General features: G+C 28.7%; 4 protein-coding genes across 4 annotated transcripts; 2 read left to right on the forward strand and 2 right to left on the reverse strand.

The window, feature by feature from the left end:
• Nucleotides 1-3367: 3367 nt before the first annotated feature.
• Nucleotides 3368-4981, reverse strand: LOC110660603 (receptor-like protein 43). The gene has a single exon (XM_058133189.1). The coding sequence runs from the start codon at nt 4979-4981 to the stop codon at nt 3368-3370; it is 1614 nt and encodes a 537-aa protein (XP_057989172.1).
• Nucleotides 4982-5827: 846 nt separating this feature from the next.
• On the reverse strand, nt 5828-7903 carry LOC110660653 (BURP domain-containing protein 10). The gene is made up of 3 exons (XM_058132782.1): nt 7766-7903; nt 7492-7597; nt 5828-7077 (listed from the first exon to the last, which is right to left on the reverse strand). Exons 1-3 carry the CDS (start codon nt 7811-7813, stop codon nt 5918-5920), a joined length of 1314 nt encoding a protein of 437 aa, XP_057988765.1. The 5' UTR covers nt 7814-7903; the 3' UTR covers nt 5828-5917.
• A 230-nt stretch (nt 7904-8133) lies between these two features.
• On the forward strand, nt 8134-10364 carry LOC110660602 (zinc finger CCCH domain-containing protein 53-like). Its single transcript, XM_058132783.1, has 8 exons — nt 8134-8236; nt 8335-8514; nt 8601-8701; nt 8788-9048; nt 9134-9293; nt 9495-9686; nt 9765-9846; nt 9998-10364. Exons 4-7 carry the CDS (start codon nt 8796-8798, stop codon nt 9796-9798), a joined length of 639 nt encoding a protein of 212 aa, XP_057988766.1. The 5' UTR covers nt 8134-8236; nt 8335-8514; nt 8601-8701; nt 8788-8795; the 3' UTR covers nt 9799-9846; nt 9998-10364.
• A 7509-nt stretch (nt 10365-17873) lies between these two features.
• On the forward strand, nt 17874-18546 carry LOC110660652 (uncharacterized). Its single transcript, XM_058133190.1, has 2 exons — nt 17874-17998; nt 18154-18546. The coding sequence occupies exons 1-2, from the start codon at nt 17874-17876 to the stop codon at nt 18341-18343; spliced, it is 315 nt and encodes a 104-aa protein (XP_057989173.1). The 3' UTR covers nt 18344-18546.
• The last annotated feature ends 2876 nt before the right edge of the window (nt 18547-21422 follow it).

Raw genomic sequence — 21422 nt, forward strand, 5'->3', positions numbered from 1 at the left:
TTCACGGTTTGCAAGAAATCTAGCCCGAAAGTCAAAATAGGCTAAAACTTCCCGGGCAAAAATTGGACAAACCGCTCGATGGATTTCGGTGTTCTTGGTGTCTATGGAAAGCTCTCGACGAGTAGATGAGTTTAGACACAAGACCCGGTCCGATTGGTGGCCGGATCGGCCGGATTTTGGCCGGGAAGACGAACGGTAGCGGGCGCAAGGGAGGGATGTTCGCGCTCGTTTTCCGGCAGTTTGGGGCGGCCAGTGGGCCGGGACTGGGTCGGCCGGCGAAATGGGAGACAGGGCAGGTGGCGGCGCCGCAAGGGGAGGAGGGAGGAGAGAGAAAAGAGAGAGAGAAGGGGAGGAGGTCGGACGCGCGCGGGAGGAAGAATGAAGAAAAAGAAAAGGCCGGTCCGATTCGACCGGTCCGATCCGGTCCTGTTCGATTCGGCCGGTCTGATTCAGTACAAAATTTTAAATTTTTACTCTGCCTCGGGACCGAAAACGAGGTCCAAAAATTCCGAAAAAAATTCCAGAAAACTCAGAAAAATTCATAGATTCCAAATATATTTTTAGTTTTGCCACGTGGTCTTTAAATTAATTTTTAAAAATCATCAAAGTTTATATTTTCGGAAAATCGAACCTGATTTTTAAAATCCAAAAAATCTCAAAAAATTTCCTAAAATTTAAATAAAATTAAAATACCAATAATGCTCATAAAATAATAAAATTTAAAAATCTTGGGATGTTACAATTTGTTATTTTTTTATTTTATTCTTACATTTGAAAATAGAAATAAGAGATAATATAGGCTAAGCCTATTAATATAGAGAGCTATTTTAAATTGAACTTAAATATTTTTTATTTATAAAAAATTTATTTAAAATTATTTTAGGTTCTTTATGAATTATTTATTAAATTAATTAAAATCCTTATAAATTAAATTATGAAAACTGGAAATGGATACTCCCTAAATAAAAATATTATTTTCAAAAAATACATAAATACGTCTAAGTGCATACAAGAATTTTTCAAAGTGAATTTTAACAAAACAGCTCCTAATAACAATTAAATTCTATAAATTTTATTTTATTTTCTTAACAATTTACGATTTGCCCCTCCAACATTATCTTTGCTTAAACTTCATTCATATTTTTATATTATTTAATTTGATCTCTTAATATTTTATATTTTTATTCTAATTCCTATAATTTTATTAAAATTTCATGTAGTTTCTTTTTAATATTCATTTCTGACCTCTAAAGTTACATTTCTAATTCTGCCTTTATTGGCAAATAAAAAATAAAATTATTTTTTTGATAAATGTTAAATTAACATAAAGAAAATATAAAATTTAATATAATAAGTGTCACTTCAGTAAAAATAAACTTAGAAATTGATTACTGAATATTTTAAAAGGATTTTATATTAGTTAAATTGAAAATTAGAGAGTATTATGTTACAAATTAAATTTTATATATCTTATTATTATATACCCCTAAAGTAAATATCATTTATGTAATTTACCCTTTAAATCAATGGTAATGGTATCTATTGACTCATTGACTTACTGTATTGAAATTATATAGAGGGTTGTTGGGTTCCTTAGCAGTTAAAACACGCAATGAAAAATTAAAATTTAATAAAAAAATTATTTATATTTAAAATTTATTCTAGCAATAAAGAATATATATAATTATTGAAAAGCAAAGTATTTGATATCAAAATTTTTTTCTTTAATTATATCAAAAATCTATATATCTATAACGAAATTAAGCTATACTATTAATTTATTAATATTGGAATTTGTCTCTCTCTTCTTTTGCGTGGGAAAGAATTTTCCTCCAATAAAATTTTGTGCCTAATGTTGACTTGACCGTGTTTCTTGGTTACAGCATCAACAGGCCGATGTAAATCGCATGAGATTATTTTTTCAATCAAAATAAATTCTGAAAAAAAAATCTGCTATCAATTAATCATACTAAGCTAGATGTAATTAAAATTATAATATAATCATTATTATATTACATATTTGATAACATAATTTAATAATAAAAAAATAATATAATGAAATGAGAATTATATAATATAATTAATTATATTTAAAATAACATAATAATCATTATACGTAAATTATTATATATAAAAATAAATTTAATTATAATTATTTATTTTATTTATTATTAATAATATCACTATCTCGCTATTACTGATGCTACGATTACTATCCTACATTGTCATCGTTACCACCATCACTATCCTGTTACCACCATTACTATCACTACTACCACTACTTGACCACTGTTATCACTACTTGGTTACTTGTTACTACCACTGTCACTACCTCACCTTATCACCACCACCACCACCACCTAATCATCGTTGTTATCACCATCATTATTACTTAGCTATCACTATTACTTGATTACTAATCATTGCAACCATTATTACTTATTATTAATATTATAAATAAATTAAATATTAAATTAAAATTATCATTACATCACATTACTTATATTTTTATCTTATAATTAAATATAAAAATATAATAATAATAATATTATATTACATTATAATTTTAATTACTTATATAATTAATTACATTACGCTATACTCACGTAACCTTATAGTCATATTGAAGATGGCTCAAAAGATAAGAGTGGCAGAGCTTGACATTTTAATTTGAGGAAGACAAAATCTTTTAGTTTATCATATTAAATGTAAAAGGATTGAGATTTTGCAATTTAACTTTGTGTACAATATTAATAATATTTTAATTTGTGTTAATTTGAATTTTAAATTCATATTCATTTTTTAAAAATAATTTATTCACAAAAAATTAAGACATATATGAAAGAATAAAAAAATTAAAAGATATTGTAATTAGTAAGGGAAACAAAAAATCATATATTGACAATTAAATATTTACAAATGAAACAATATGATTTCGTAATTATGAACTTTATTTAATATATGAAAATAACAATACTAAGAAAAACAAATAATTATATATAAATAGAGAGAAAAGATTCTATAATATAACGTATGTACAAAAATGAATTTTCATTATTGCCTTATTTTTGGTGTAATTATAAGTTATTTTTTATAATTTCCGTTGTGTGTAGATGATATTTATTACTAACGTGCATATACAAGCTCAAGGAGGTCACACATGAACAAAGACCGAGTGATTTTTTAAGTAAATAACATGAAAATGAAAATTGTAGCAAGTTAATGCCATTAACATATAATATATGCTTCTCTAAAATACAACCAATGGTGACATTGTGTGATTAGCCTTTAGCCAACAAAATTTTAATAAAACATTTCTTAATAATAATTAAATTCTACTTGGATCCTTTTCAGGATTAATCTTCATTCATCTTTTCTCCATTTTCAGTCGTTTAGATTCGAACGTTGTCACAAACCATTGGGGTTTTCCAGTTTGAAACACAATATACCCCATAGCCACTCCAGCTACCAATCCACTTGCGTAGTCCATAAGTATAATGTTCCACTCAAAAATAACACCTGTAGAGCGATCTCCTTCTGGCAAGATCAACGGCGGTGTGATATCATTGGCACAATCATTCGGCAATGGAAATCCACATAATTCCAAGTTTCTTTCATAGGACTCTATTCCAAATGTGTTGAATTGCTTGCCTTGAGGAATAGGTCCTGTAAGCTCATTAAATGATAGGTTTAAAATTTCAAGAAATGTCAAATCTACCAATTGCCCAGGAATTCTCCCGACAAGCTTATTCGAGGAGAGATCTAACCATTCGAGATTTGATAAATTTCCTATTGCCTCAGGTATATGTCCTGATAGATGATTATGAGAAAAATTCTGCCCTTTTAGAAGTTCAAGCTCTCCAATATTTTCAGAAATTTCTCCTCTGAACTGATTATTTGACAAATCAATCATTGCAAATATATCAAGGACTTTGGTCACCTCAAAATCAACCCCTTTGATTGTAATTGTCATATGAACCTCATAATATCCAGCGGTTTTCTCTTTCATCATGGCTTGGAATTGCTGAAAGTATCTGGCTGGCAAAGGACCTGTGAAGTCGTTGTGGGAAAGGTCAATTACTAACAAGCGAGGGAAAGGAAATCGAGCTTTTGAGGTTGGTATGGGACCAGAGAATCTGTTGCATCGCAGAACAAGAACTCGTAACTCTGCAAGATTTTCCAACCAGTAGGGAAAAGATCCATTTATCCTGTTGTTCCCTAGGTTCAAAGTTACTAACTTGCTACAATTAAACAAGGATCTTGGTAATGGCCCTTCCAATTGATTGCCATTCAAGTCAAGGCGACTCAAGCTATTACCTTCCACAAATGTTGCTGGTATGCTACCATGTAAATTGTTGTTTCCCAAATCCAAGACAGAAAGATTTCTAAAGTTTCCAAGGCATTTTGGAATAGTTCCACTTATGTTGTTTTTGGACAAAGAAAGATGCTGCAGAGAAGTTAACCTGCATATCGAGGAAGGAATCTCTCCAGAAAAATTATTGTCTGCAAGGGACAAAAATGTTGTGGAAGATGGTGGTACTCGAAGTGGACCATGCAGCCGATTCCTGTCCAGAATTAAAATTTTCAATCTGCGTAGACCGCGGATTTCCACAGGAATTTCTCCGCTAAAGCTATTATTTGCCAGATTCAGGTAAGTCAGAAAGCTCAAGTTGCCAATATGCGGTGACATAGAACCTACAAGGTTGATGGAGGGCAGGTACAAGGTCGTGACCCTCACAATGCCTGCATTGACACTGCAGCATTTAACACCAGGCCACTCACAGAAGTGGATGCTATGATTCCAGGAGTTCGTGATCCCAAGAGGATCGTGGGTTATTTGGGCCTGGAATCCAATCAAGGCTTCTCGGTCTGTCTCCTCTGCCCTAATGGTTGACGCAACTGATGAAGTAGAGCATACAAGAAGAAAAAGAATAGCAGGGATAGGAATACAGAGACACAGCGAAAAGACTAATGAACTCATCTGAGTTTCTCGTATCAGACGGAGAACTATGCAAGTTCAGACTGTTAATTAGGAATATAATTTTAAGCCTACAGAATGGAATTTAACATTCTAAAAATCTGCGATTCTGTCCGTCGAGTCTACACTGGAGTGATATTTATGGTAAGTCTTGTCTATTGACTCATACTATATGGAAATTATATGGACACCAGCTATATTTTTCCTGTATTGTTAGTGTACACCAGCTAGCTGGTATCAACGAACATCATTTTCATTATTTAGGGAGATGGGAGGTTTTAAATGGAAAATTAATTAAAATTAACAGTCTTATTATATTCATGCAAGCTCAGCATGTTAGGTATAATTTAGCTTTAGACAAACAACCCGAAAGGGGCATAGAAATTAGAAAGTTCAGTGCTAATGGGCCCAGAAAAGCAGAAATTAGAACTACATGGCCTCTTCTTAATGGGCTGCTAGGATCCTTGAACATATGGTAGCATAGAAACGTCCTCCGTTATTATTATTATCATATGATGGATTGAGGATTGGAGATTGAAGAACCTTCTGTTGAAGCCTCATCATCAAGTGACGAGAGAGATAAATTTGGTAAAAAATATGATGGGAAATCCAACAAACATCCCTTCCCTAATAGAAACATATTCTTTTTATATATTATTATTGTATGTTGATTTTCTATATTTTTAATGTTCAAGTATATGGATTTTTCATATTTGCAGAAATGACCAGATCATAGATGTTGGGTAGTTAAAATTTAAAATTTAATCTTGATAATACAAGTTAGGTTGGTTCAAACGGTGCTGGATTCAAGCTGAACAATACATCACAATTAACTCATGACCATGCATGTTGGAAGAAGAAAATAAGTTGACTAGAGCCCAACATTTATTCAACATAACATAGAGTAACTTCAAGCACACATAAACTTATGAGAGTTGCTCATGAGGAGATTGGTGCTGGAGCTTTTTCCACAACATCAGAACTGGAAACCATGACAAAAGTATCACTTCTAATGAAGTGGCAAACAGTTCCTTCACCAGGCTTCATATTCAGAAGCAAGAAGGCCAGGTGCCCTGGATTCCAATTTGAGGTATCTGTGTGGCAAATGGCTACTGCTTTAGCTTTTGTGCCATCAGCGCCTATCACTGGAGCCATATAAACCTTAGTGCCTTTGAGTGCATGGCAATAATACACAGCATATGGGTATTTTTGCTTGTGGCACACCACGTGATTTTCTCCTATAAATTTCACTCCCATAATAGTATACTCTTGCTCCCTTGTAGGCTTATCTACCTCGTTCATAAGGACTTGAGCTTTGTTTCCAACATGTTTCACACCAAAATCAACTAAGGATTCTAAAGATCTGGGGCAATATCTGTCTTCTCCTTTAATTGCTGGAGACTCACAGTCCTCCACGGTTTGCTTTATCATCTTGCCTTGACGTGATTCAGGTTTCACCGAGAAGCGCTTTAAAATTTCTGCTAACCTATTAGTTGAAAAGGACAGGGTGTCAGCAACCTGTCGAGGCAAAATTCTAGCCTTGTTTGATGATTTAGTTATATGGAGCCTCATCCTCTTGCCTACATGGAGATCATCAGGCAAGAAAAATACAGTCGAGTTGGGGAGGGCATGTTTGTTGAATTTCCTCTCATATCGTTTTCCATACTTCTCCCTCCTATCAGTAGTATCTTCTGCAAAAGCTTGCTCGTAGCGCTTTCCATACTTCTCTCTTCTATCAGTAGTAGTAGTATCTTCAGTAAAAGCTTGTTCATAGCGCTTTCCATACTTCTCCCTCCTATCACTGGTATCTTCTGCAAAAGCTTGCTCGTAGCGCTTTCCATACTTCTCTCTTCTATCAGTAGTAGTATCTTCCGTAAAAGCTTGTTCATAGCGCTTTCCATACTTCTCCCTCCTATCATTGGTATCTTCTGCAAAAGCTTGCTCGTAGCGCTTTCCGTATTTCTCTCTCCTATCACTAGTATCTTCTGCAAAAGCTTGCTCATAGCGCTTTCCATATTTTATCCTACGATCATCCAAGGGAACAAGAGTTTCATCGGCATTAAACCCCATATCCCAATACGTGTACTTGTCTCCCATATCTGCTTTCAATTGCAAATAAACGATATAGAAGATGAGAAAGCTTAGCGGATTTAGAAAAACATTTGCAGATTGAAGAACAATTTAATTTAACCACGGGAGCATCAGTAAAACTTCTGAATATCTTGTTAACAAAGATTATAACAAGGTTTTCAATACTTAAATATTGATTGAAAGGTCTCAAAAAAAACATAAAATCGCCACTGTTCAATCTCAAAATGTACTCAAAACTATAATATGCCCATTAACTATATTTATATTGTTACAAAGTTGACAGTGAAACAAAATTTATATTAATTAATTGCAAATTGCGTTTGCTTAATTATAATTAAGCATCAAACATGTCATTAGTATTGCACAATGCAAGCTAATAATTTGAGAGGAATTGTAATTGGAGAACAAAACAACCCACGTACGCTGTAGAAGGTTTAAAAGATCTTGTGGAATTGGAGTGTTTGGTAACTTGGAATGCCAGTGTACCTCAGCAGGTACAGAAGCATCACCTCTTACCACCACCAAAACCTGCCATGAAAGGTTTACAATCAAACTCATACATTAGTTTCTTTTATCAGTAAAGACACTTACAAAGAAAAAGAAAAGAAGAGGAAAGAAATCAAAGACATGCTAAATATAGAGCTACAAATTTTCTAAATGATGAAGAAACCATAAAGTATTGGAATGTTTGCTTACAAAAAGTAAAGCAAAGAAGGAAAGTAGATGAAACTCCATTGAAGCCATCAAACACGAGCTAGTTTGGATATGCAATAGCTTGAAGGCTCACCCCTATTTATGGAGGTTTCCATCCATAATACGCCAAAATGCTATTTCAAATTGTTAAAAATTAAAGATATTATTTTTTTTTTCACTAAAATTAAGTAAGACAGATAACAAATAAAATATAAGTGAAATTTAAAATAACCTGACTTAATTTATATATTATTATCATTATTATTTAAATCCATATCAAATTCAATTAAAATTCAAACTTTTTTGGATTCAAGAAAAGCACGATCATCAAATAATAATTTAAGAGATGAGTAGTCATTTTTTTATTGGATAATTTCATGATAGATAAATAAAGATAGACTTAAAATTATTATCTTGAGTGAGTTTCTATATCAATTTTTTTTTTAGAGAAGAAGATGTTTCAAATTACTTCAGGTAATTAATGTTCTATGGTTTTCGTTCCTTTTTGCAATAAAGAAAGTGAATAATTGAAGAGCTTCTGGCTAAAGGATATTTCTTTGCGTGGTTTAAAGTATTTATGGGCCAGTGCAAGATGTGAGGATTCCATACCAGCAGAAGAGAATGTTTGGGTTTGTTACATTTGTGTATCCAGAGACAGTGAAGCTTATATTGACTAAAGGGAATCCTCATTTCGTCTGTGATTCGCGTGTGCTTGTGAAGCCTTACAAGGAGAAGGGAAAAGTCCCGGACAAGTATAGGCATACTGATCTTTTTCCATTTTTCGTATGTTGTCCACTTTGTACGTTGATTTATTTTGTTCTTAATTGACCCATTCCAGGAAGCAGCAGCAGCATCAACAACAGATAGAGTGAGAAGAGTATTCAGCTTGTTCTACCCCTCCTGGAATTGATTCTAGGGAGCCATTTGACCTCCATCTTGGTAAGCAAACTGGCAAGAATGTAACTTTCTGATTTCAAAATTAATATCAGTACTTCCTAGTGAAGTAGTATTGGGTCTCAATGTAGGAGCTAGAATGTTTCAAAATACTCCAGAGATGTTGTTGAGAAGGAAATTAGAGGAGCAAGCTGAATTGCAGCAAGCTATTGAACTGCAAGGGAGAAGGCTAATGAATCTGCAACTTCTCGACTTCAAAAACCATAACAATCATCAATACCTTCATGGATTGTCTACTGGGTCGCCCATTCCCTCGCCAACGCTCTCTCACACTACCAACAGTCATAACCTCATTTTTCCAGCTGATGGCATTGATCAAGAAGTTCCCGAAGGTTGATTAGTAATAATAACTATTGTTGATTATGGTGCTCAAGAAATTGATATCTATAATAGATAACGTCCATTGAATTGCTGCAGAGAATGGTGGTAACCCAGATGCATCAGCTTCTCGAAATGCGTTGCTGGACGCTGAACAGGAAGCGAATCCAGCTAGCAAGCACAGTAACGGCAATAGCAATAGTAGTAGTTGTAGTACGGACGAGAAGACCAACACTGAAGAAAGTGATCTTCATGCAAGGTAAGATACCTGAAATCTTAGATATATAAGGAGAGAGTTGCCCACAAGAGCAAACACCACATTTTATACTCAGATTCTGTTTGGATCCTGATATATTCTGCTTTTAAGAGTTCTGTTTTTCTATTATCTCTTGTTCTTTAAGTTTTTCTCTTCAGCCACAATTTTTACTTTTTCTAACCTTTTGTTTTCTCATGGGAGCAGTTTGGAGCATATCCTTCCCGATAACCTTTTTACTTCTCCTAAGAAATCATCTGGCGACCACACTGTCTTCTCAACTGCTGCTTTGGAGGTTGATGAAACGAGTACATCTTCTTCTAACAATAACCCCATAATGCCCACCGCTTCCGCTCTCAATATTAGTTCCCTTAAGTCGTGTTTTCTCCAAATGCCCAGGTGAGAAACAAAAATATTTTACTTGTGCGACACCAAATAAAGGAAGAAAGTTAATGTATTTTGATTTGTTTTCTTCAGGCTTTCTTCTGGGCGTGGTCCCATTGGCATGTAGTTGGCAAAGGTGAGCATGGCCAGCAACGGGGAGATTGACTTTGCTAGGGTAAGAGATTATGAAAAATATCAAATGTAGTTTCTTTTTTTCTTTAATGATTGGACCTTGTAGGCACATCACACATGCATACAATTTGTATACTTTCCTAGTCAAATGGGATTCCTTTATGATGTTGCGCTGTTTTTGTTCATCGTTGCAGAAATATTGGAAAGCATATACAAGGAAGAAAAAGAAATCCTCTAGCTGTATAGCCAAAAACCATACTCACAACAAAGAAAGATCTGTAGACAAGATCTCAGCAAGATCACCATCATCATCAATACATACTACTTTACAATGAATACATAATGCATACATAAAAGGACAGATGAACTGATATATGGGAGTGGGGTCTTTCTGTTTTTCCTCAGTGTGTACCCTCTATAGGTGAGTGTTTGTGTGTGTGTGTGTGTGTGTGTGTGTGTGTGTGTGTGTACTGGACCACACATCAATAGTAGAGCAAACAAAAGGCTAGTAGTAACTCTCTTATCATCTGTAATTTAGTCTTTTCTTTTACTTTGTTTTTACCATCCTTTCTTGTGAGATTAAAAAAAATGATTGAGCCCTATATAGAAATAAGGTTCTTGTATCTCTATGGAGGAGGATACTTCTGTGTCATTTTGCGTACAGAAATAGACCCCAAGAAGTTTAAAAGAACTGTAGCAGAATTATAACAACTATACGGATATGGAGCCCAAAAGGGTAAAGCAGTGCAATGAGTGAAGTGGGGGGTAAAAGCTGTCTCACTGCCACATTTTAAGTTCTTATTACCCTTGTTGTCACAGTATCTGTCATCCATTAGATTATGAAACAGGCAGAACAGAAAAGTTATTTAGGGGAAAAAAAACATTTTTAAAAAAATTATAAAAAGAGGGGTAAAGTAAAGATTGTTCTTTCATGTGATTAAAGGTTACTTTAGGGTCTCTTTTGTCTCATTTTGTGGTTTCTTTTAGGTGGACATGAATGGGTGAGGACCACAATATCACATGGTTTCTGACATGTATGAATGGTATCTGGGTACCACTCACTCCTTTCCCTTTCACTCTTAATTTCATTCTGATTTTAATTATGTTTTGCCATTTTGTTTTTATGGGTCTTTTGCATATCTTTAAATTTTGCTACTTCCCCATTTGACATAGCTTATTAGTCTTGCTGCCAGCAAAATTGGCCCCTCACAACACAACTTGGGGATTCAAACAGGAAAATGGGGGCATATTCACCTTCTGTTGGTGGTTGTGGGGATTAACAAGACGATTAAGCATCATTATTTTAGCATACAAATAAATTTAACATAATTGTACAATTTGTCCATCTTGTTAGGTACTTGTCTGTTGCCCTTGTTTTGGCCAGCAGGTGGCAGTTCTCTGTGTGGTGGATAACAAAGTGTCCTTATTTTCTGTTTTCATGTTATTTACTGTAGCTCTTTTGGGAGGTTAGGATGTCAAAATCTAGCCGATCTTGCCTCGTGGGAAATTGCTGGCTATCTCAATCCAAATTTTAGGGCCTTTTTGCTTTTCTCTAATTTGGTTTATGAGTTGAGTAGCCTCCTCTATTATTATTTATTATATGTGAAGTAAGATATCCAAATCACAGCATTGCCCCCCTGTGTGCATAGATTTGATAATCTAAAGCTGGATAAGTGATATTATAGAATCATTACTATTAATGACAATTACACTTTGTCCCTAATTCCAGGCAGTTTATTGTTCTTTCTTCTGAAATTTTCTGATTAAATTGATTGCCACTTGACCGGTTCTACTACCAGTAGCTCCTATCAATTTAAAGCACTTAGGATTCTCTGGAGTTTGATAAACAAGTGGGTTTGTCCTTTTCAGTCACTTCTCTGGTTTATTATGTTGGGTAAATTTTATCCATAGTTATATTGAAATTTGAGTGTTATAGCAATTTTTTTTTTTTTTTATCCAGCTGCAAGGAACATATCGCATTCCATGAACAATCCAAATTCAAATCCACTTCCCAAAAAAAAAAATCACAACTAATGAAAAGCCAAATCTAAATACAAATCACAGTATACAGTCAATGGAACAATACAAAATCCATATATGATTGTACAATCAAATACGTGAGAGCATTGAAAAGGATAGGAGGGGAAAACTGGAGAAGAAAGGAAATAAAAGAAAAAAAAATAGTAGCAGGGAAAGAGAAAGTTGATAGAAATTTACCAATAACAGAGCTGAGAACAGCCGAGTGAAGCGAAGGAAATGTGTTAGGGAAAAGATTAGGGTTTGGGAGGGTGTAGAGGCTTAAATTGGGGGAATTGGAAGAATGAAGAGGAGAATAATAAAAGAATTGTGGGTGGTGAGGTTCTCATGGAGATTCCACCCATTATCTTTCATTAAGAGGGTGAGAAAGACAAAAATAGAGAGTAGAGAGGAACAATGCGTGGGTTAGGTGAGAGACAAGAAAATTACTAATTATATATATCTGAATTATTAAATTAATAATTTAAAAATAATATTTAATTTTTAAAATATAACAAAAATTATAATTTAATTTCTTTATTTGCAATAGAAAATTAGTTAATCAGCAATTTATGTTTTCTATTAATAGAATATAGTATTTTTATTAAAATTCATTGTTAAGAGTGATGATTATAACAATCTAATTTATAGCATTTTATTTTTTTATAACATATTAATTTTTATTTTTTTAATATTTATAATAATTTAATTTTTTATTGACCGTTTCTATTTTTAATTAACTAATTAATTTTATTTTTGTTAAAAAAAATTTTTTAATTACAAAATAGTTTTAATTAAATGTCAGTTTTAGACATGCAACTTTTCTCAAGCCCATCAATTATGAGTTTAGTTTAGGGCAAAATGGTCATTTTAGTCGTTAAACACTAAAATGGAAAAAGGAAAACCATAAAGAAAATGAAAGGAAAATGTGGGAAAAAAATACACTTGGCTTTATCAACACCAATAATAATAATAATAATAATAATAATAAATTCTTAATTAAGCCATGATGTTTACGTTAGGGCACTCCCTCAAATCATTATGGAATGTTTTATTTAATTTTCACAAATTTTGTTAATTTTTCTTCTCTTCATTTTTTTTTTTATAGTCCAATTTTTCTTCTCGTAAATAATTTGTTGGGTGTTCTGAAAATATGTACCCTAAAAAGCAACAAATATGGTTCTCCTACTCATGTTTCTGTAGCGGCAGCTGCTACTGAATTCTGATTCTAATATTGATGACAGAAATGGCTTCCTAGGGAACAGAATCTCCAGATCTCAACATGGAGAAGAAGACTGGTGCTAGAATTGGAATGAGAAAGTGGGATTGTTTATGAGATTTTGCTGGCTGGGGAATTTCTGCAGTGTCCGTGATGATTATGTAGAATCATCCGGCCGGTAATCAGTCTTTTGTGTGTGGTGGAACTCATCTACCCGTTACAATTGGTATGTAATTCATATTGACATCATATATTTAAGCGATTTAAAATTTTTATATCATATATTTTTTATTATTTATTTTTAAATATGTATAAATAATTTATAATTTTTATTTTTTAATTTAATTTTTAATTATATTTTAAATAAAATAAATTATTACTATTAAATTAATTTTAAATTAAAATTTATCTCTTATTTAATTTAATTTGAATAAAATTTTATCTACCATAATAACAAATTTTTAATTAATTTATATTATATTAATTAAAATATCTATTTAATTTTTTTTATATATTTATTAAGAGTAATTTTCATGATTATGTTATTTAAAATGTAATTAAAGTACTTTGTTTAAAAAATAATTTAAATTTCATAAAATTTTTATATTTTATCTCATAATTTATGTAAATCGATATTTATTTTTTATAAATTATAGAAAATATATTAAATTAATGAGAAAATAATATTATTTTTAAAATGTATAAATATAATATTTTTTATTATTAATATAATAAAAAATTATCAAATTGTCAATTATGAATTGAATTATTTAATTTCAGCAATAATAAAAATACATAATATTATTATAAATTAAAAATAACATTCTATTATATTATTTTCAAAATTACTACATCTAAATGTAAATTTTTTTATTAATCTTAATTTTTTTTATAAAATAATCATTTGATAAAAATAATTATCACTTTACATAAATTTATAATATAAAATAAATAAATTTCATAAAAGTTATAATTTTAAAATGTCATAATTTTCTATTATTAAAATAAATATTATAAATTTTTCAAAAGGCAGATTTTATGATTATAATATTATAATTTTAATTATTTTTAATCATTTTTATTTATAGCTAAATTTTCAATGTTATTATATTTACAATTTATCTTTCAAATTATACTTTTATATAAAATTAATTATTTTTAATCATTTTTATTTGTAGCTAAATTTTCAATGTTATTATATTTACAATTTATCTTTCAAATTCTACTTCTATATAAAAATATAGTTAAGAGATAATTTATGTACTAAGATATAGATATTTAATTACAATTTAAAAATAATTTTAATGAAAATTAATTATAATAAAATATAGATAATCAAAATATTAATTATAATTTTATTTGATATATAATTATAATGAAATAAGATATTCAAAATTTAAGAAATATTAAATAAAAAAATTTAAAAAATTAATAATTAATTAAATATTAATTAGATATATTTAAATAAATAAATTTTGAGAATGATAACTAATAATTTTGAAAGAAATAATAAAATATAAAAAATATTTGAGCACATTTAGATTAAATAAAAATACTTGATAAAAGAATAGTGTTTAATTTATATTAAAAATCTCATATAATACTTATATATTGACAAACAAATAAAAATTATTTAAATAAAAAATAATTTATAACTAAATATTATTAAATTGAAAAATTGTAAAAGAAACATTTAAATTCAATTTTTTTAAAAGTAAAATGTTTCTTATTTACTTAGTCATTTCAATTAAATGTCCATAAATTTGTCATGATGATGAGGATGATGACGATGATGATGATGATGATGATGATGATGATAATTAATTTTAAAAAAATAAAAAATATTAAATTATTAACATAAAAAATAATATATACTAATTATAAATAAGTTCAATCTCTATATTTTATTTTTATAACTTTTATGTATACACTTTTGTCTCTAAAATTTTTTAATAAAGATTTTATAATAAAAAATATAACAATGTAATAAAAATATTTGTTAAAGATATGAAATAATTTAATATTAAATTATACGATAGTTGATTATTAGATAACAAATTAATGATTAATTTTTTTAAACTAATGACCATCAATGATATATTATTATTATTATTATTATTATTATTATTATAATAGAGGGTAACATTTGATAAATAATTTTTTTTACAAAAATAAATTTTTAAAAAAATAATATAAATAATTTTTAAATATTATATTTAATCATATAATATCTTAATTTTTAAAAATTAAAAAAATAAATTTAAATAATAAATATTAAAGTAATATTATAAGTAATAATAATAATTACAAAAGAAATAAAAAATAATAATTAGTATTTATAAAATAATATAAATAATTTATAAATATTACATTTAATTACTAAATATTTTAATTTTTTAAAAAATAATAATTTGAATCATAAATAATAAAGTAATATTATAAATAATAATAATAATTAAAAGAGAAATAAATAAATTAAATAATAATTAATATAAAAGAGAATATTTATGATTGATTATAAAATTATAAATAGTTAATATTTTTTAAATTAATGGTCATCAATTACTATTACTTTTATTATTTTTATTATTATTATTATTATTAAACGTAACATATGATAAATAATATTTTATATAAATGAATTTATAAAAAAATAATATAAATAATTTTTAAGTATTATATTTAATCATAAAAGCTTTTAGTTTTTTTAAAAATTAGATTTTAAAGAAAATAATATTTTAACTAATAAATGTTAAAGTAGTATTATAAAAAAATAATAATAATTAAAAAAATAATTAAAAATTAAATAATAATTAGTATTTACAGAATAATATAAATAATTTATAAATATTGTATTTAACTATAAAATATTTTAATTTTTAAAAAATTAAATTTAAAAAAATAATAATTTAAATTATAAATTTTAATGTAGTATTTGAAATAATAATGATAAGTAAAAGATAAATAAAAAATTAAATAGTAATTAGTATAAAAGATAATATTTATAGAAAGTGACACATAATAAATTTTTTAAGGAAAGTGTTATATATCATTTTCCTATGAATACATACCTCTCTCTATATATATATATATATAAGGTTTGTATTTAGAAAATTAAATTATATAATAATTATATATTACAATTTTCAAAAAATATAGAAAAATAGTCACTAATAAATTTAAATAATAATAATAATTAAAAAGAAAATAAATAAATTAAATAATAATTAATGTAAAAAAGACTATTTATGATTAATTATGAAATCATAAATTAATAGTTAATATTTCTTAAATTAATGGTCATCAATTACTTTTATTATTATTATTATTATTATTATTATTATTATTATTATTATTACTAAACGAAATATATGATAAATAATATTTTACATAAATAAATTTATAAAAAAATAATATAAATAATTTTTAAGTATTATATTTAATATAAAAGGTCTTAATTTTTTAAAAATCAGATTTTAAATAAAATAATATTTTAACTAATAAATGTTAAAGTAGTATTATAAAAAATAATAATAATTAAAAGAATAATTAAAAAATAAATAATGATTAGTATTTACAGAATAATGTAAATAATTTACAAATATTGTATTTAACTACAAAATGTCTTAATTTTTAAAAAATTAAATTTAAAAAAATAATAATTTAAATCATAAATTTTAATGTAGTATTTTAAATAATAATGATAATTAAAAGATAAATAAAAAATTAAATAGTAATTAGTATAAAAGATAATATTTATAGAAAGTGACACGTAATAAATTTTTTAAGAAAAATATTACATGTCATTTTCCTGTGAATATATTCTTATTATATATATATATATATATATATATATATATATATATATATATATATATATATATATATATAAGGATTGTATTTAGAAAATTAAATTATATAATAATTATATATTACAACTTTCAGAAAATATAAAAAAATAGTCATCAATAAATTTAATTAAAAATTATAAATAGGTATAAATATGATAGATTTAAATCTTACATCCTCTTAAATTTGTTTTATAAAAATATAAATAACTTTTTAATCAGAAAGTGAAAATATAACATATATAAAATTAATATATATTTTTATTAGGTAAAATTAATAAATTAGTATGAATTCTTAATTTTTCCTTTCTCTAATTGAATTGAATCTTTCAAGTATTTATAATAACAACAATAATAATAGCTATTTATTATAGTATTTAAGTGTAATAATTAAATAATTTATAATTTATATATACATAATTGAAAAATTAATAACTTAATCATAATTTAAAAAAATTATATAATTAATTAATAAAAAATAAAACTTCAAGGAGGCAGGTGTGCATATATATATATATAATTTTTCTAAATAATAATAAAATAATATAATATGATTAATACTAATATTAGTTATTTATTAATTACACTATAAAAAAATCAAAAAAATAATAAAAATTGAATATTAAAATAAATTTTTTATTTTTCATTACTATGAAAATAAAATTTTATTTCATTTTTTCATAATTTATTTTATATATATAACATTCAATATATAATTAAAAATATATTTTTATTAAATATGTGTTAAAGTAAAATAAAATCAAAGTAAATTAAAATTTATTAAATATATAAAGAGAGAGGACAAATTATTTAACTCTATGTGATAGCAGGATAAAATATTTAACTCCATGTGATAAGTTTTCTAGTATAATTCTAAATTATTTTATTAATTTTAAAATGTATAATTCTTAAATTTTTATAATTAAATGAAATAATAAAAAATTTAAGAATTTTTAAATGAAAAATTTATAAATTTTTGAAATATATATGCTATTTTTAATATATATCCAGAACCTTCAGCAACAAGTAAATACAACTTGCATTCAGAGCAAAGATACTATCAATGGTGAGGAGGAGAAAATCTATCCTGAAGGATGTGATGCGAATGATTGGTATGGAATTTTATTTGACTAACGTTTTATGCTACATCAGATGCCTCAATTGATTCTTATGTAATTGCTATCGTTAACTTGTTTAGGCCTTGTGGTGGTTTTCCCCTCTTTATTTGTCTTGTTAATTTTCTCATTTTCTGGTTAATTATTTATAGCTGTGGGACTGTTATACAGCATGGTCTTCCTGATAGCCCCTTTGCTCCTACAAAGTCACTGGGGAATCAAGGTCGATTCTCCCCTCCTTTGGCAGAACTTAAAGAAAGCACCAAGTTCTCTGGCACTTCGTCTTCTGAAATTAGTGCATCAATGCCCATGAATTCTACAAGTGATGTGGCTTCTCATTGATGATGTGAAATGCTAAGGTGCATCCTTGCCTTAATTTGCTATTTTTCTATAATTCTACCCTCCTACACATTCACTGGTAAGGTTGGTGATTCTGATTCATTGCTACTTTGTTTCCGATAATTTTTTTTTTCTTTTTGCTGGACATGAAGGTATTCATGTAAGTAATAAAGATTCGCATGACCAAACAGATCAACCTTGCTAGGGTAAGCGATCATTGCTCTTCTTGATTGTTCAATTGTAGACCTGTCAACTGTCAAATCAAATAATTTTGTTATGGTGTTGGGCTGTTGTTGCAGAAAAATACAGCACATACGAAGGTGGTCCTGTAGATGTATAGCAAAATTATACCTGCATCAAATGGTAGATCTGTAGAGAATATCTCAGCAAGATTTCATCATCATGATCATCAATACAATACTACCAACAGCAAAAGCATATTACATACGTAATGGACAGATGAACTAATTTGAGTAGGGTTTTCTCTTTGTTACTTTTTGCTCTTTTGTAGGTTGTGTTGGACAACAGACTGAAATAAAACTGAAGAATGTGACTCTTGTTACAATGTCAAGTGTACATCTTTGCAATATTTACCATCGCTCTCTTATAAGATATCTTGTTACACTTATTAGAAGTCAAGCATGTGCAAACGAGATTTTGTACAGTTGTGTTAGCAGGATTAATTATCCACTTTGAATCTCCAACAGGCAGAGTAAAAAAGTTAAGAGTGGGTGGGGGGTGGTGTTGAATGGGCTATTCTTTTATATGATTAAGGCATACTTTTTGTGGGACTCTTTTGTCTCATTTTAATTTTTTAGGTTCACATGTGGGGAAAGGGCCACTCTTATCACATGGGTGCTGACACTATATAAAGATGGTACCAGGGTATCACACTGCTTTCCATCTCAGCATATTGAAATGTTTTTTTGTGCATCTTCGATATATTGGTGCTAGATCACTGTTTTCTGTTCTGTTTTCAATTTATGATAGTTCCGAATGTGCTGCATATGATGCTGGAAGCACTTCTGTTCTTTAAACTTCTGATGTTTCTGAGTTTGGCATTATCTTCTTACGTGCAAATAATTATGTATTGTTTTTTTAACTGCATTTAACCTTAGTTTTTCCAATTAGTCTGATTTGTAACATCAGAGTATCAACCTAATCAATTATCCATGATTTCATATCTGTCTCCACTAATCCCAGTCCTTTTCCCTGATAAGATAAGATCATTCTTGGATTTTATCTTTCATGTAGAGAAGCACATGGACCACAATGGTTGACACTGGACTGATCTACGTCATTGTTATAATTTTTTACACAGATATCTTGTCTTTTTTATAATGCATCGATTCTTCTGCGCTTGAGATGTTCACGTCTTCTCATGTCAATCCTTAATTATTTTCTTTTTATTATGTACTTACTTTGTCATGTTAAATCGACCGTCAATTATTTGGTTTTGTTTTATTCCAAATATAACTTGGACAGGGACAAGGTTGTAATTGTGATTTTAGCCTTTTTGTTTTTTAATTACATGAAATTATGGATATCGGAGAATTAAAACACAAGGAAAGCAAATCAGGCTTAACATGAGCAAATGAGGTCAACCCAACCCACTGGACTGAACTATGGCACAACATAAGGTAGCTAGATAATAATGCTTCACAGTCACAGAACTAACAATGCGCTCTTTTGCATTTTTTGCCTCTCAGAAAATTTATCCTTGATAGTCACCCTATGAGCCGCAGATTTCCTGGTTCTCCTAGGGGCAGAGGGAAGGCATGAATCTAGGAAACCAAGATCTAGATTTGAAAGTAAACGAGGGCAATATAAAAACCCCAGGGAAATGCTCATTATAGGCGGTAGGAATTCAAGAGAATGACGGCAAAAAAAAATTAGCTAAGAGAAGTGAGAGAGAGCTGCTGCAGCTGAAGCCAATGCCAAGAAAGAAGGTTTCCATAGAGAAGTTTCCCTCTTCACCTGTTTTTGTAAAAAAGATGATTCATTTCATTAAAAAAAAAAAATACAAAGAGTTCTAGACTTGATATGGTAAACTCCAAAATATCTAAATGATGAGAGATCTACTACCTGAACTATTTATGGTTCAGACCTAAATTATGATTCGGTCAATAACATGATTTGGCTGCGGAATCCTATGAAAGAAAGCTATGAAAGTAGTATGGAGCAACAGTGAAGAATCTTCAAATGATGAATCAAGTGACAAAGAAACTGCTCTTCTTTGTATGATGGCACTTGAAGAGAAAGTCGAGAGTTCACAAAAGGAAGAAGAAAGTGACAATGAGGTAAATTCTTATGAATCTCCTAATGTAGAAGAACTTGAACTTGCATTTGCTAGAGTATATGATGAGTATAGAAATTACAAGAGAAAGTGCACTAAAATGAATTTAGAAATTGAATCATTGAGATCACAAAATATTGCCATGTCCAATGTGCATAAAGAAAATGAATTTTACAAAGGACAAATTGCTTTGTTTAAAGAACTAGATTTAGAGTTGAAAATCTCAAAAGAAACTTGTGAAATGCTCATTGAGAAAAATAAAGTTCTTGAAGCTAAAGTAGAGTCCTTGACAAATGATTTGGCTAAATTTACAAAAGGAAAAGAAACTCTAGATGTGCTTCTTGGAAACCAAAGAATTTCAAATGAAAAATATGGAATTGGTTTTAATGGTTTCATGAACTATGGTAAATATAAGAATCATTTTATTAAAGCATCTACATCCTCCTTGCCTAATGTTTCATGTTATTATTGCAATAAAAGAGGTAATATGATTAGTTCTTGTGCACTTAGGAAATGTCTTCTTAAGGTAAAGAAGGTATGGGTGCCAAAGGGAACCTTGCCTAAGGTCACTAACCCCCAAGGACCCAAAGTTGCTTGGGTACCTAAAGCTTAATGATTAAATTTCAGGTTTGTTTCAAAGGGATGAAGGAAAGTGAAAAATGGTATATAGATAGTAGTTGTTCAAAGCACATGACCAGTGAAAAGGACAAGTTTTCAAAAATTACAATGAAAGATGGAGGATATGTAAAATTTGGAGATAAAGAAAAAGGAAAAATAATTGGAAAT

This window comes from Hevea brasiliensis, chromosome 13 (genome assembly GCF_030052815.1).
Source record: "Hevea brasiliensis isolate MT/VB/25A 57/8 chromosome 13, ASM3005281v1, whole genome shotgun sequence".
Taxonomy (NCBI): domain Eukaryota; kingdom Viridiplantae; phylum Streptophyta; class Magnoliopsida; order Malpighiales; family Euphorbiaceae; genus Hevea; species Hevea brasiliensis.